At 41.6% G+C, this 13968-nt stretch overlaps 1 protein-coding gene across 2 annotated transcripts in view; it reads right to left on the bottom strand.

The window, feature by feature from the left end:
- The window catches only part of chfr (checkpoint with forkhead and ring finger domains, E3 ubiquitin protein ligase), a 62803-nt gene extending 49066 nt beyond the window's left edge, over window positions 1-13737 (bottom strand). For both annotated transcript variants that reach the window (XM_053229074.1, XM_053229075.1), the window contains exons 1-2: window positions 13491-13737; window positions 10478-10664 (exon numbers count right to left, since the gene is read on the bottom strand). In XM_053229074.1, coding sequence (XP_053085049.1) covers window positions 10478-10616 — 139 coding nt within the window. In that variant the 5' untranslated portion in view covers window positions 10617-10664; window positions 13491-13737. The remainder of the gene's footprint in view (window positions 1-10477; window positions 10665-13490) is intronic.
- Window positions 13738-13968: the final 231 nt, after the last annotated feature.

Genomic DNA, 13968 nt, shown 5'->3' with positions numbered 1-13968 from the left:
CAGTAATAGCGAGGGACAGTAACAGTAGAGTGTGATGATGTGAGACAGTAACAGTGAGGGACAGTAACAGTAGAGTGTGATGATGTGAGACAGTAACAGTGAGGGACAGTAACAGTAGAGTGTGATGATGTGAGACAGTAACAGTGAGGGACAGTAACAGTAGAGTGTGATGATGTGAGACAGTAACAGTGAGGGACAGTAACAGTAGAGTGTGATGATGTGAGACAGTAACAGTGAGGGACAGTAACAGTAGAGTGTGATGATGTGAGACAGTAACAGTGAGGGACAGTAACAGTAGAGTGTGATGATGTGAGACAGTAACAGTGAGGGACAGTAACAGTATAGTGTGATGATGTGAGACAGTAACAGTGAGGGACAGTAACAGTAGAGTGTGATGATGTGTGACAGTAACTAGTGAGGGACAGTAACAGTATAGTGTGATGATGTGAGACAGTAACAGTGAGGGACAGTAACAGTAGAGTGTGATGATGTGAGACAGTAACTAGTGAGGGACAGTAACAGTAGAGTGTGATGATGTGTGACAGTAACAGTGAGGGACAGTAACAGTATAGTGTGATGATGTGAGACAGTAACAGTGAGGGACAGTAACAGTAGAGTGTGATGATGTGAGACAGTAATAGTGAGGGACAGTAACAGTATAGTGTGATGATGTGTGACAGTAACAGTGAGGGACAGTAACAGTATAGTGTGATGATGTGTGACAGTAACAGTGAGGGACAGTAACAGTATAGTGTGATGATGTGAGACAGTAACAGTGAGGGACAGTAACAGTAGAGTGTGATGATGTGAGACAGTAACAGTGAGGGACAGTAACAGTAGAGTGTGATGATGTGAGACAGTAATAGTGAGGGACAGTAACAGTATAGTGTGATGATGTGAGACAGTAACAGTGAGGGACAGTAACAGTAGAGTGTGATGATGTGAGACAGTAATAGTGAGGGACAGTAACAGTATAGTGTGATGATGTGAGACAGTAACAGTGAGGGACAGTAACAGTAGAGTGTGATGATGTGAGACAGTAATAGTGAGGGACAGTAACAGTAGAGTGTGATGATGTGAGACAGTAATAGTGAGGGACAGTAACAGTATAGTGTGATGATGTGAGACAGTAACAGTGAGGGACAGTAACAGTAGAGTGTGATGATGTGTGACAGTAACAGTGAGGGACAGTAACAGTATTAGTGTGATGATGTGAGACAGTAACAGTGAGGGACAGTAACAGTAGAGTGTGATGATGTGAGACAGTAACAGTGAGGGACAGTAACAGTAGAGTGTGATGATGTGAGACAGTAACAGTGAGGGACAGTAACAGTAGAGTGTGATGATGTGAGACAGTAATAGTGAGGGACAGTAACAGTAGAGTGTGATGATGTGAGACAGTAATAGTGAGGGACAGTAACAGTATAGTGTGATGATGTGAGACAGTAACAGTGAGGGACAGTAACAGTAGAGTGTGATGATGTGAGACAGTAACAGTGAGGGACAGTAACAGTAGAGTGTGATGATGTGAGACAGTAACAGTGAGGGACAGTAACAGTAGAGTGTGATGATGTGAGACAGTAATAGTGAGGGACAGTAACAGTAGAGTGTGATGATGTGAGACAGTAATAGTGAGGGACAGTAACAGTAGAGTGTGATGATGTGAGACAGTAACAGTGAGGGACAGTAACAGTAGAGTGTGATGATGTGAGACAGTAACAGTGAGGGACAGTAACAGTATAGTGTGATGATGTGAGACAGTAACAGTGAGGGACAGTAACAGTAGAGTGTGATGATGTGAGACAGTAATAGTGAGGGACAGTAACAGTAGAGTGTGATGATGTGAGACAGTAACAGTGAGGGACAGTAACAGTATAGTGTGATGATGTGAGACAGTAACAGTGAGGGACAGTAACAGTATAGTGTGATGATGTGAGACAGTAACAGTGAGGGACAGTAACAGTAGAGTGTGATGATGTGAGACAGTAACAGTGAGGGACAGTAACAGTAGAGTGTGATGATGTGAGACAGTAATAGTGAGGGACAGTAACAGTAGAGTGTGATGATGTGAGACAGTAACAGTGAGGGACAGTAACAGTAGAGTGTGATGATGTGAGACAGTAATAGTGAGGGACAGTAACAGTATAGTGTGATGATGTGAGACAGTAATAGTGAGGGACAGTAACAGTAGAGTGTGATGATGTGAGACAGTAATAGTGAGGGACAGTAACAGTAGAGTGTGATGATGTGAGACAGTAATAGTGAGGGACAGTAACAGTAGAGTGTGATGATGTGAGACAGTAACAGTGAGGGACAGTAACAGTAGAGTGTGATGATGTGAGACAGTAACAGTGAGGGACAGTAACAGTATAGTGTGATGATGTGAGACAGTAATAGTGAGGGACAGTAACAGTAGAGTGTGATGATGTGTGACAGTAATAGTGAGGGACAGTAACAGTAGAGTGTGATGATGTGAGACAGTAACAGTGAGGGACAGTAACAGTATAGTGTGATGATGTGAGACAGTAACAGTGAGGGACAGTAACAGTAGAGTGTGATGATGTGAGACAGTAATAGTGAGGGACAGTAACAGTATAGTGTGATGATGTGTGACAGTAATAGTGAGGGACAGTAACAGTAGAGTGTGATGATGTGAGACAGTAATAGTGAGGGACAGTAACAGTAGAGTGTGATGATGTGAGACAGTAATAGTGAGGGACAGTAACAGTAGAGTGTGATGATGTGAGACAGTAATAGTGAGGGACAGTAACAGTAGAGTGTGATGATGTGAGACAGTAATAGTGAGGGACAGTAACAGTAGAGTGTGATGATGTGAGACAGTAACAGTGAGGGACAGTAACAGTAGAGTGTGATGATGTGAGACAGTAATAGTGAGGGACAGTAACAGTAGAGTGTGATGATGTGAGACAGTAATAGTGAGGGACAGTAACAGTAGAGTGTGATGATGTGAGACAGTAATAGTGAGGGACAGTAACAGTATAGTGTGATGATGTGAGACAGTAATAGTGAGGGACAGTAACAGTATAGTGTGATGATGTGAGACAGTAATAGTGAGGGACAGTAACAGTAGAGTGTGATGATGTGAGACAGTAATAGTGAGGGACAGTAACAGTAGAGTGTGATGATGTGAGACAGTAACAGTGAGGGACAGTAACAGTATAGTGTGATGTGAGACAGTAACAGTGAGGGACAGTAACAGTAGAGTGTGATGATGTGAGACAGTAATAGTGAGGGACAGTAACAGTAGAGTGTGATGATGTGAGACAGTAATAGTGAGGGACAGTAACAGTAGAGTGTGATGATGTGTGACAGTAATAGTGAGGGACAGTAACAGTAGAGTGTGATGATGTGAGACAGTAATAGTGAGGGACAGTAACAGTAGAGTGTGATGATGTGAGACAGTAATAGTGAGGGACAGTAACAGTAGAGTGTGATGATGTGAGACAGTAACAGTGAGGGACAGTAACAGTAGAGTGTGATGATGTGAGACAGTAATAGTGAGGGACAGTAACAGTAGAGTGTGATGATGTGAGACAGTAATAGTGAGGGACAGTAACAGTAGAGTGTGATGATGTGAGACAGTAATAGTGAGGGACAGTAACAGTATAGTGTGATGATGTGAGACAGTAATAGTGAGGGACAGTAACAGTATAGTGTGATGATGTGAGACAGTAATAGTGAGGGACAGTAACAGTAGAGTGTGATGATGTGAGACAGTAATAGTGAGGGACAGTAACAGTAGAGTGTGATGATGTGAGACAGTAATAGCGAGGGACAGTAACAGTATAGTGTGATGTGAGACAGTAACAGTGAGGGACAGTAACAGTAGAGTGTGATGATGTGAGACAGTAATAGCGAGGGACAGTAACAGTAGAGTGTGATGATGTGAGACAGTAACAGTGAGGGACAGTAACAGTAGAGTGTGATGATGTGAGACAGTAACAGTGAGGGACAGTAACAGTAGAGTGTGATGATGTGAGACAGTAATAGTGAGGGACAGTAACAGTATAGTGTGATGATGTGAGACAGTAACAGTGAGGGACAGTAACAGTATAGTGTGATGATGTGTGACAGTAACAGTGAGGGACAGTAACAGTATAGTGTGATGATGTGAGACAGTAACAGTGAGGGACAGTAACAGTATAGTGTGATGATGTGAGACAGTAACAGTGAGGGACAGTAACAGTAGAGTGTGATGATGTGAGACAGTAATAGTGAGGGACAGTAACAGTAGAGTGTGATGATGTGTGACAGTAACAGTGAGGGACAGTAACAGTAGAGTGTGATGATGTGTGACAGTAATAGTGAGGGACAGTAACAGTAGAGTGTGATGATGTGAGACAGTAATAGTGAGGGACAGTAACAGTAGAGTGTGATGATGTGAGACAGTAATAGTGAGGGACAGTAACAGTAGAGTGTGATGATGTGAGACAGTAACAGTGAGGGACAGTAACAGTATAGTGTGATGATGTGAGACAGTAATAGTGAGGGACAGTAACAGTATAGTGTGATGATGTGTGACAGTAATAGTGAGGGACAGTAACAGTAGAGTGTGATGATGTGAGACAGTAATAGTGAGGGACAGTAACAGTAGAGTGTGATGATGTGAGACAGTAATAGTGAGGGACAGTAACAGTAGAGTGTGATGATGTGAGACAGTAATAGTGAGGGACAGTAACAGTAGAGTGTGATGATGTGAGACAGTAATAGTGAGGGACAGTAACAGTATAGTGTGATGATGTGAGACAGTAATAGTGAGGGACAGTAACAGTAGAGTGTGATGATGTGAGACAGTAATAGTGAGGGACAGTAACAGTAGAGTGTGATGATGTGAGACAGTAACAGTGAGGGACAGTAACAGTAGAGTGTGATGATGTGAGACAGTAACAGTGAGGGACAGTAACAGTAGAGTGTGATGATGTGAGACAGTAACAGTGAGGGACAGTAACAGTAGAGTGTGATGATGTGGGACAGTAATAGCGAGGGACAGTAACAGTATAGTGTGATGATGTGAGACAGTAACAGTGAGGGACAGTAACAGTAGAGTGTGATGATGTGAGACAGTAATAGCGAGGGACAGTAACAGTATAGTGTGATGATGTGTGACAGTAATAGTGAGGGACAGTAACAGTATAGTGTGATGATGTGAGACAGTAACAGTGAGGGACAGTAACAGTAGAGTGTGATGATGTGAGACAGTAACAGTGAGGGACAGTAACAGTAGAGTGTGATGATGTGTGACAGTAACAGTGAGGGACAGTAACAGTAGAGTGTGATGATGTGAGACAGTAATAGCGAGGGACAGTAACAGTATAGTGTGATGATGTGTGACAGTAATAGTGAGGGACAGTAACAGTATAGTGTGATGATGTGAGACAGTAATAGTGAGGGACAGTAACAGTATAGTGTGATGATGTGAGACAGTAACAGTGAGGGACAGTAACAGTAGAGTGTGATGATGTGAGACAGTAATAGTGAGGGACAGTAACAGTAGAGTGTGATGATGTGAGACAGTAACAGTGAGGGACAGTAACAGTAGAGTGTGATGATGTGTGACAGTAACAGTGAGGGACAGTAACAGTATAGTGTGATGATGTGAGACAGTAATAGCGAGGGACAGTAACAGTAGAGTGTGATGATGTGAGACAGTAACAGTGAGGGACAGTAACAGTAGAGTGTGATGATGTGAGACAGTAACAGTGAGGGACAGTAACAGTAGAGTGTGATGATGTGAGACAGTAACAGTGAGGGACAGTAACAGTAGAGTGTGATGATGTGAGACAGTAACAGTGAGGGACAGTAACAGTATAGTGTGATGATGTGTGACAGTAACAGTGAGGGACAGTAACAGTATAGTGTGATGATGTGTGACAGTAACAGTGAGGGACAGTAACAGTAGAGTGTGATGATGTGAGACAGTAACAGTGAGGGACAGTAACAGTAGAGTGTGATGATGTGAGACAGTAATAGTGAGGGACAGTAACAGTATAGTGTGATGATGTGTGACAGTAACAGTGAGGGACAGTAACAGTATAGTGTGATGATGTGAGACAGTAACAGTGAGGGACAGTAACAGTAGAGTGTGATGATGTGAGACAGTAATAGTGAGGGACAGTAACAGTAGAGTGTGATGATGTGTGACAGTAATAGCGAGGGACAGTAACAGTATAGTGTGATGATGTGAGACAGTAACAGTGAGGGACAGTAACAGTAGAGTGTGATGATGTGAGACAGTAACAGTGAGGGACAGTAACAGTAGAGTGTGATGATGTGAGACAGTAATAGTGAGGGACAGTAACAGTATAGTGTGATGATGTGAGACAGTAATAGTGAGGGACAGTAACAGTAGAGTGTGATGATGTGAGACAGTAATAGTGAGGGACAGTAACAGTATAGTGTGATGATGTGAGACAGTAACAGTGAGGGACAGTAACAGTATAGTGTGATGATGTGAGACAGTAACAGTGAGGGACAGTAACAGTAGAGTGTGATGATGTGTGACAGTAACAGTGAGGGACAGTAACAGTAGAGTGTGATGATGTGAGACAGTAATAGTGAGGGACAGTAACAGTAGAGTGTGATGATGTGAGACAGTAATAGTGAGGGACAGTAACAGTAGAGTGTGATGATGTGAGACAGTAACAGTGAGGGACAGTAACAGTAGAGTGTGATGATGTGAGACAGTAATAGTGAGGGACAGTAACAGTAGAGTGTGATGATGTGAGACAGTAATAGTGAGGGACAGTAACAGTAGAGTGTGATGATGTGAGACAGTAACAGTGAGGGACAGTAACAGTAGAGTGTGATGATGTGAGACAGTAATAGTGAGGGACAGTAACAGTATAGTGTGATGATGTGTGACAGTAACAGTGAGGGACAGTAACAGTAGAGTGTGATGATGTGAGACAGTAATAGTGAGGGACAGTAACAGTAGAGTGTGATGATGTGTGACAGTAACAGTGAGGGACAGTAACAGTAGAGTGTGATGATGTGAGACAGTAACAGTGAGGGACAGTAACAGTAGAGTGTGATGATGTGAGACAGTAACAGTGAGGGACAGTAACAGTATAGTGTGATGATGTGAGACAGTAATAGTGAGGGACAGTAACAGTATAGTGTGATGATGTGAGACAGTAACAGTGAGGGACAGTAACAGTATAGTGTGATGATGTGAGACAGTAACAGTGAGGGACAGTAACAGTAGAGTGTGATGATGTGTGACAGTAACAGTGAGGGACAGTAACAGTAGAGTGTGATGATGTGAGACAGTAACAGTGAGGGACAGTAACAGTAGAGTGTGATGATGTGAGACAGTAATAGTGAGGGACAGTAACAGTAGAGTGTGATGATGTGAGACAGTAACAGTGAGGGACAGTAACAGTAGAGTGTGATGATGTGAGACAGTAATAGTGAGGGACAGTAACAGTATAGTGTGATGATGTGAGACAGTAACAGTGAGGGACAGTAACAGTAGAGTGTGATGATGTGAGACAGTAATAGTGAGGGACAGTAACAGTAGAGTGTGATGATGTGAGACAGTAACAGTGAGGGACAGTAACAGTAGAGTGTGATGATGTGAGACAGTAACAGTGAGGGACAGTAACAGTAGAGTGTGATGATGTGTGACAGTAATAGTGAGGGACAGTAACAGTAGAGTGTGATGATGTGTGACAGTAACAGTGAGGGACAGTAACAGTATAGTGTGATGATGTGAGACAGTAATAGTGAGGGACAGTAACAGTAGAGTGTGATGATGTGAGACAGTAATAGTGAGGGACAGTAACAGTAGAGTGTGATGATGTGAGACAGTAATAGTGAGGGACAGTAACAGTAGAGTGTGATGATGTGAGACAGTAATAGTGAGGGACAGTAACAGTAGAGTGTGATGATGTGGGACAGTAACAGTGAGGGACAGTAACAGTATAGTGTGATGATGTGAGACAGTAACAGTGAGGGACAGTAACAGTAGAGTGTGATGATGTGAGACAGTAATAGTGAGGGACAGTAACAGTAGAGTGTGATGATGTGAGACAGTAATAGTGAGGGACAGTAACAGTAGAGTGTGATGATGTGAGACAGTAATAGTGAGGGACAGTAACAGTATAGTGTGATGATGTGAGACAGTAATAGTGAGGGACAGTAACAGTATAGTGTGATGATGTGAGACAGTAATAGTGAGGGACAGTAACAGTAGAGTGTGATGATGTGAGACAGTAATAGTGAGGGACAGTAACAGTAGAGTGTGATGATGTGTGACAGTAACAGTGAGGGACAGTAACAGTAGAGTGTGATGATGTGTGACAGTAATAGTGAGGGACAGTAACAGTATAGTGTGATGATGTGAGACAGTAACAGTGAGGGACAGTAACAGTAGAGTGTGATGATGTGTGACAGTAACAGTGAGGGACAGTAACAGTAGAGTGTGATGATGTGTGACAGTAATAGTGAGGGACAGTAACAGTAGAGTGTGATGATGTGTGACAGTAACAGTGAGGGACAGTAACAGTAGAGTGTGATGATGTGAGACAGTAATAGTGAGGGACAGTAACAGTAGAGTGTGATGATGTGTGACAGTAATAGTGAGGGACAGTAACAGTAGAGTGTGATGATGTGAGACAGTAATAGTGAGGGACAGTAACAGTAGAGTGTGATGATGTGAGACAGTAACAGTGAGGGACAGTAACAGTAGAGTGTGATGATGTGAGACAGTAATAGTGAGGGACAGTAACAGTATAGTGTGATGATGTGAGACAGTAACAGTGAGGGACAGTAACAGTAGAGTGTGATGATGTGTGACAGTAATAGTGAGGGACAGTAACAGTATAGTGTGATGATGTGAGACAGTAATAGTGAGGGACAGTAACAGTAGAGTGTGATGATGTGAGACAGTAACAGTGAGGGACAGTAACAGTAGAGTGTGATGATGTGAGACAGTAACAGTGAGGGACAGTAACAGTAGAGTGTGATGATGTGAGACAGTAATAGTGAGGGACAGTAACAGTAGAGTGTGATGATGTGAGACAGTAACAGTGAGGGACAGTAACAGTAGAGTGTGATGATGTGAGACAGTAATAGTGAGGGACAGTAACAGTATAGTGTGATGATGTGAGACAGTAATAGTGAGGGACAGTAACAGTAGAGTGTGATGATGTGAGACAGTAACAGTGAGGGACAGTAACAGTAGAGTGTGATGATGTGAGACAGTAATAGTGAGGGACAGTAACAGTAGAGTGTGATGATGTGAGACAGTAATAGTGAGGGACAGTAACAGTAGAGTGTGATGATGTGAGACAGTAACAGTGAGGGACAGTAACAGTATAGTGTGATGATGTGTGACAGTAACAGTGAGGGACAGTAACAGTAGAGTGTGATGATGTGAGACAGTAATAGTGAGGGACAGTAACAGTAGAGTGTGATGATGTGAGACAGTAACAGTGAGGGACAGTAACAGTATAGTGTGATGATGTGTGACAGTAATAGCGAGGGACAGTAACAGTATAGTGTGATGATGTGTGACAGTAATAGTGAGGGACAGTAACAGTAGAGTGTGATGATGTGAGACAGTAATAGCGAGGGACAGTAACAGTATAGTGTGATGATGTGAGACAGTAATAGTGAGGGACAGTAACAGTATAGTGTGATGATGTGTGACAGTAATAGTGAGGGACAGTAACAGTAGAGTGTGATGATGTGAGACAGTAACAGTGAGGGACAGTAACAGTAGAGTGTGATGATGTGAGACAGTAACAGTGAGGGACAGTAACAGTAGAGTGTGATGATGTGAGACAGTAATAGTGAGGGACAGTAACAGTAGAGTGTGATGATGTGAGACAGTAACAGTGAGGGACAGTAACAGTAGAGTGTGATGATGTGAGACAGTAATAGTCAGGGACAGTAACAGTAGAGTGTGATGATGTGAGACAGTAACAGTGAGGGACAGTAACAGTAGAGTGTGATGATGTGAGACAGTAACAGTGAGGGACAGTAACAGTATAGTGTGATGATGTGAGACAGTAATAGTGAGGGACAGTAACAGTATAGTGTGATGATGTGAGACAGTAACAGTGAGGGACAGTAACAGTAGAGTGTGATGATGTGAGACAGTAATAGTGAGGGACAGTAACAGTATAGTGTGATGATGTGAGACAGTAACAGTGAGGGACAGTAACTGTATAGTGTGATGATGTGAGACAGTAACAGTGAGGGACAGTAACAGTAGAGTGTGATGATGTGAGACAGTAACAGTGAGGGACAGTAACAGTATAGTGTGATGATGTGAGACAGTAATAGTGAGGGACAGTAACAGTAGAGTGTGATGATGTGAGACAGTAACAGTGAGGGACAGTAACAGTATAGTGTGATGATGTGAGACAGTAATAGTGAGGGACAGTAACAGTAGAGTGTCAGAGTAATAATGAAGTATGAGACATGACGATAGTAACAGTAACACACTCACCTTTCCTCCGGCCCACTGTACACTCTTTATTAACGAGTAACAGAGTGAGCGCTGATTCTGACGACGCTCCGACTCGCACCAGTTTCCCCCACGCCTGCTGCTGCTGCTGCTCCATGCTCGCGCCGTCTGTTCTCTCCATCCTTCTCTCTGTTCTCTGTCTTCTCTCCGTCTCCACACATCAACTCATCTACACCACAGGAACACTCACATCACTCATACTCACACTATACTACCATATTCAACACATCACAGAGCGACAGAACGCGCTGCACACTCGGAACCTGAGTCTAAAGCCGGATTTCTCTACAGCTGCTCTGTGTGGAGAGCGCTACAGAAATAAACTGAACTATAGAGCGGAACAAAACTCCATTTAAAATTAAATTAAAAAAAAAAAAAACTACAGGGTGGATATACACGTCTTACTTAACAAGCACCTGTGTAATTTACTCTAACCTACAGTGGATATAAAAGTCTACACACCCCTGTTAAAACGCCAGGCTTCTGGTGATGTAAAAAAATGAGACCAAGATAAATCATTTCAGAACTTTTTCCACCTTTAATGTGACCTATAACCTGTACAACTCATCTGAAACACAAACTGAAATCTTTTAGGGGGGGGCGAGTAAAAATAAAAAAAATAATAATGTGGTTGCATAAGTGTGCACACCCTTTTATAACTGGGGATGTGGCTGTGTTCAGAATTACGCAATCACATTCAAACTCATGTTAAATAGCAGTCAGTACACACCTGCCATCATTTAAAGTGCCTCTGATTAACCCCAAATAAAGCTCAGCTGTTCTAGTAGGCTTTAGCAAAAGCCATGGTCCACAGAGAGCTTCCTCAGGATCAGAGCGATCTGATTATTAAAAGGTATCAGTCAGGAGAAGGGTACAAAAGAATTTCCAAGGCATTAGATATACCATGGAACACAGTGAAGACCATCATCATCAAGTGGAGAAAATGTGGCGCAACAGCGACATTACCAAGAACTGGACGTCCCTCCAAAATTGATGAAAAGACGAGAAGAAAACTGGTCAGAGAGGCTGCCAAGAGGCCTACAGCAACATTAAAGGAGCTGCAGGAATTTCTGGCAAGTACTGGCTGTGTAGTACATGTGACAACAATCTCCTGTTTGGGGAAGGGTGGCAAGACGGAAGCCTTTTCTTACAAAGAAAAACATCCAAGCCCGGCTAAATTTTGCAAAAACACATTTGAAGTCTCCCAAAAGCATGTGGGAAAATGTGTTATGGTCTGATGAAACCAAGGTTGAACTTTTTGGCCATAATTCCAAAAGGTATGTTTGGCACAAAAAGAGCACTGCACATCACCAGAAGAGCACCATACCCACAGTGAAGCATGGTGGTGGCAGCATCATGCTTTGGGGCTGTTTTTCTTCAGCTGGAACTGGGGCCTTAGTCAAGGTGGAGGAAATTATGAACAGTTCCAAATACCAGTCAATATTGGCACAAAACCTTCAGGCTTCTGCTAGAAAGCTGAAGATGAAGAAGAACTTCATCTTTCAGCACAATAACGACCCAAAGCACACATCCAAATCAACAAAACAATGGCTTCACCAGAAGAAGATTTGGAAAGTTTGGAATGGCCCAGCCAGAGCCCGGACCTAAATCTGATTGAAAATCTGTGGGGTGATCTGAAGAGGTCCGTGCACAGGAGATGCTCTCGCAATCTGACAGATTTGGAGCGTTTTTATAATGAAGAGTGGGCGAATATCTCCAAGTGAAGATGTGCCTTGCTGATAGACTCATCCCCAAAAACACTGAGTGCTGTAATAAAATCAAAAGGTGCTTCAACAAAGTATTAGTTTAAGGGTGTGCACACTTACGCAACCACATTATTTTAGTTTTTTATTTTTACTCGCACAAGCTAAAAGATTTCAGTCTGTTTTTCAGTTGAGTCGTAGAGGTTATAGGTCACATTAAAGGTGGGAAAAGTTCTGAAATGATTTACCTCTGTCTCATTTTTAGTGCAGTATAAATATCATCATCATCCTCACACAGCGAGACGTGATGTTTATCATATCACTCTCCGATAAGCGCTGCGTTTAAAACTAATACGACACGAGACTTTTACTTCATCTTCACAAAATAACTGACTTCATAAAGAACACGTTAAAACTGTCCTGAGATTCGGTTTAGGACATCGAGATCGGATCAGGATCAGGGATCAGACAATATCAGACAATATTCAGTGCTCTGATATTAAAAATGAAACAAACAAACAAACAAATAAATAAATTATTAAAATAAACACAAATGGTTTCAGCAGATCAGATCAATAACAATAATAACAACAATAATAATAAAAGTAATAATAATAATAATAACAATTAATATTATTATTGTAAACTAACTAATCAAATGTAATACAAACCAGAAATGAAATAAATTCTTATTACATCTATAAGTTTATTTCTTTTTAAACAATAACATCATACAAAAAAAAACTATTTTCTTACAGTTTTCTTTAAATGAACACAATCAAAACAACGCATTTTATTCAGGTAGTTCACTTTTACAGGCTAAAATGAAAGTTAAATCTGAATTATTATTTTATATTTTAACACTAATGTGTCTCGACGTGTTTTTAGTAAAACATTTTAAACTAAATTTTAGTGTTATTGAGCTAAAGGGACTGAAGTCAGTGCTAGTTAGCTAGCCTTAAAGAAGTTCCTGAAGCTAAACAAAAACAACACATTTCTAAATGAATTAATAAATAAATAAACTAAACGCGGTTAAACATTAACTCTGTTCTTTATCTGAGAGGATTTAACGCTAATTATTTAAAATATTTCTGAACAGGAGACGAATAAATACAAACATCAGCTCGTGCTAGCATGCTAGCGTGTATTTAAACAGTTTCCTGTTAGCATGCTAATGCTAATGAAGGAAATTAAACATTTTTACACACAAACAGAAACAAAAACAAAAACAAAAATAAAAACACGATTAATGACAGACAGTGCAGTATAAACTGAGCACGATTAAACTTTACCTTTTCTTTTTTTTTATTTAATCCACTTCCGGTTTGTTCAGTGTGACGCGCCGCTTCCTTTAAACATTAAACTCCTCTTTATATTTAATTATTTATTAATTAATTATCCAGCGCGAGCTTTAACATCCGGGTACAGAGCGCGAGCCGCGCGCGACACACAGGTGCTGCTCTCACCCTCACTGTTCAACCTGCTGAAACTTACTGAGAGTAAATAGTTTAGTGAAAACACACACACACACACACACACACACACGCGAGATCAGCTGGGCGGGTTGCCAGATCTGCATCACTGTTTAATCCTCAGATTCCCACATTTACTGCTGAAGCCACCATCAGGTGTTAAACTTTAAATTATTATAACGAACAAATAAAACCATCTTCATCATCATCTTCATTGTCATCTTCATTGTCATCATCGTCGTTGTCATCTTCATCATCATCATCATCTTCATCATCATCATCATCGTCGTTATCATCA

The sequence above is a fragment of the Pangasianodon hypophthalmus genome, chromosome 24 (genome assembly GCF_027358585.1).
Source record: "Pangasianodon hypophthalmus isolate fPanHyp1 chromosome 24, fPanHyp1.pri, whole genome shotgun sequence".
NCBI classification, from domain to species: domain Eukaryota; kingdom Metazoa; phylum Chordata; class Actinopteri; order Siluriformes; family Pangasiidae; genus Pangasianodon; species Pangasianodon hypophthalmus.
Note: the sequence above shows the minus strand (reverse complement) of the source record. Positions and strands in the feature narration are given on the sequence as shown.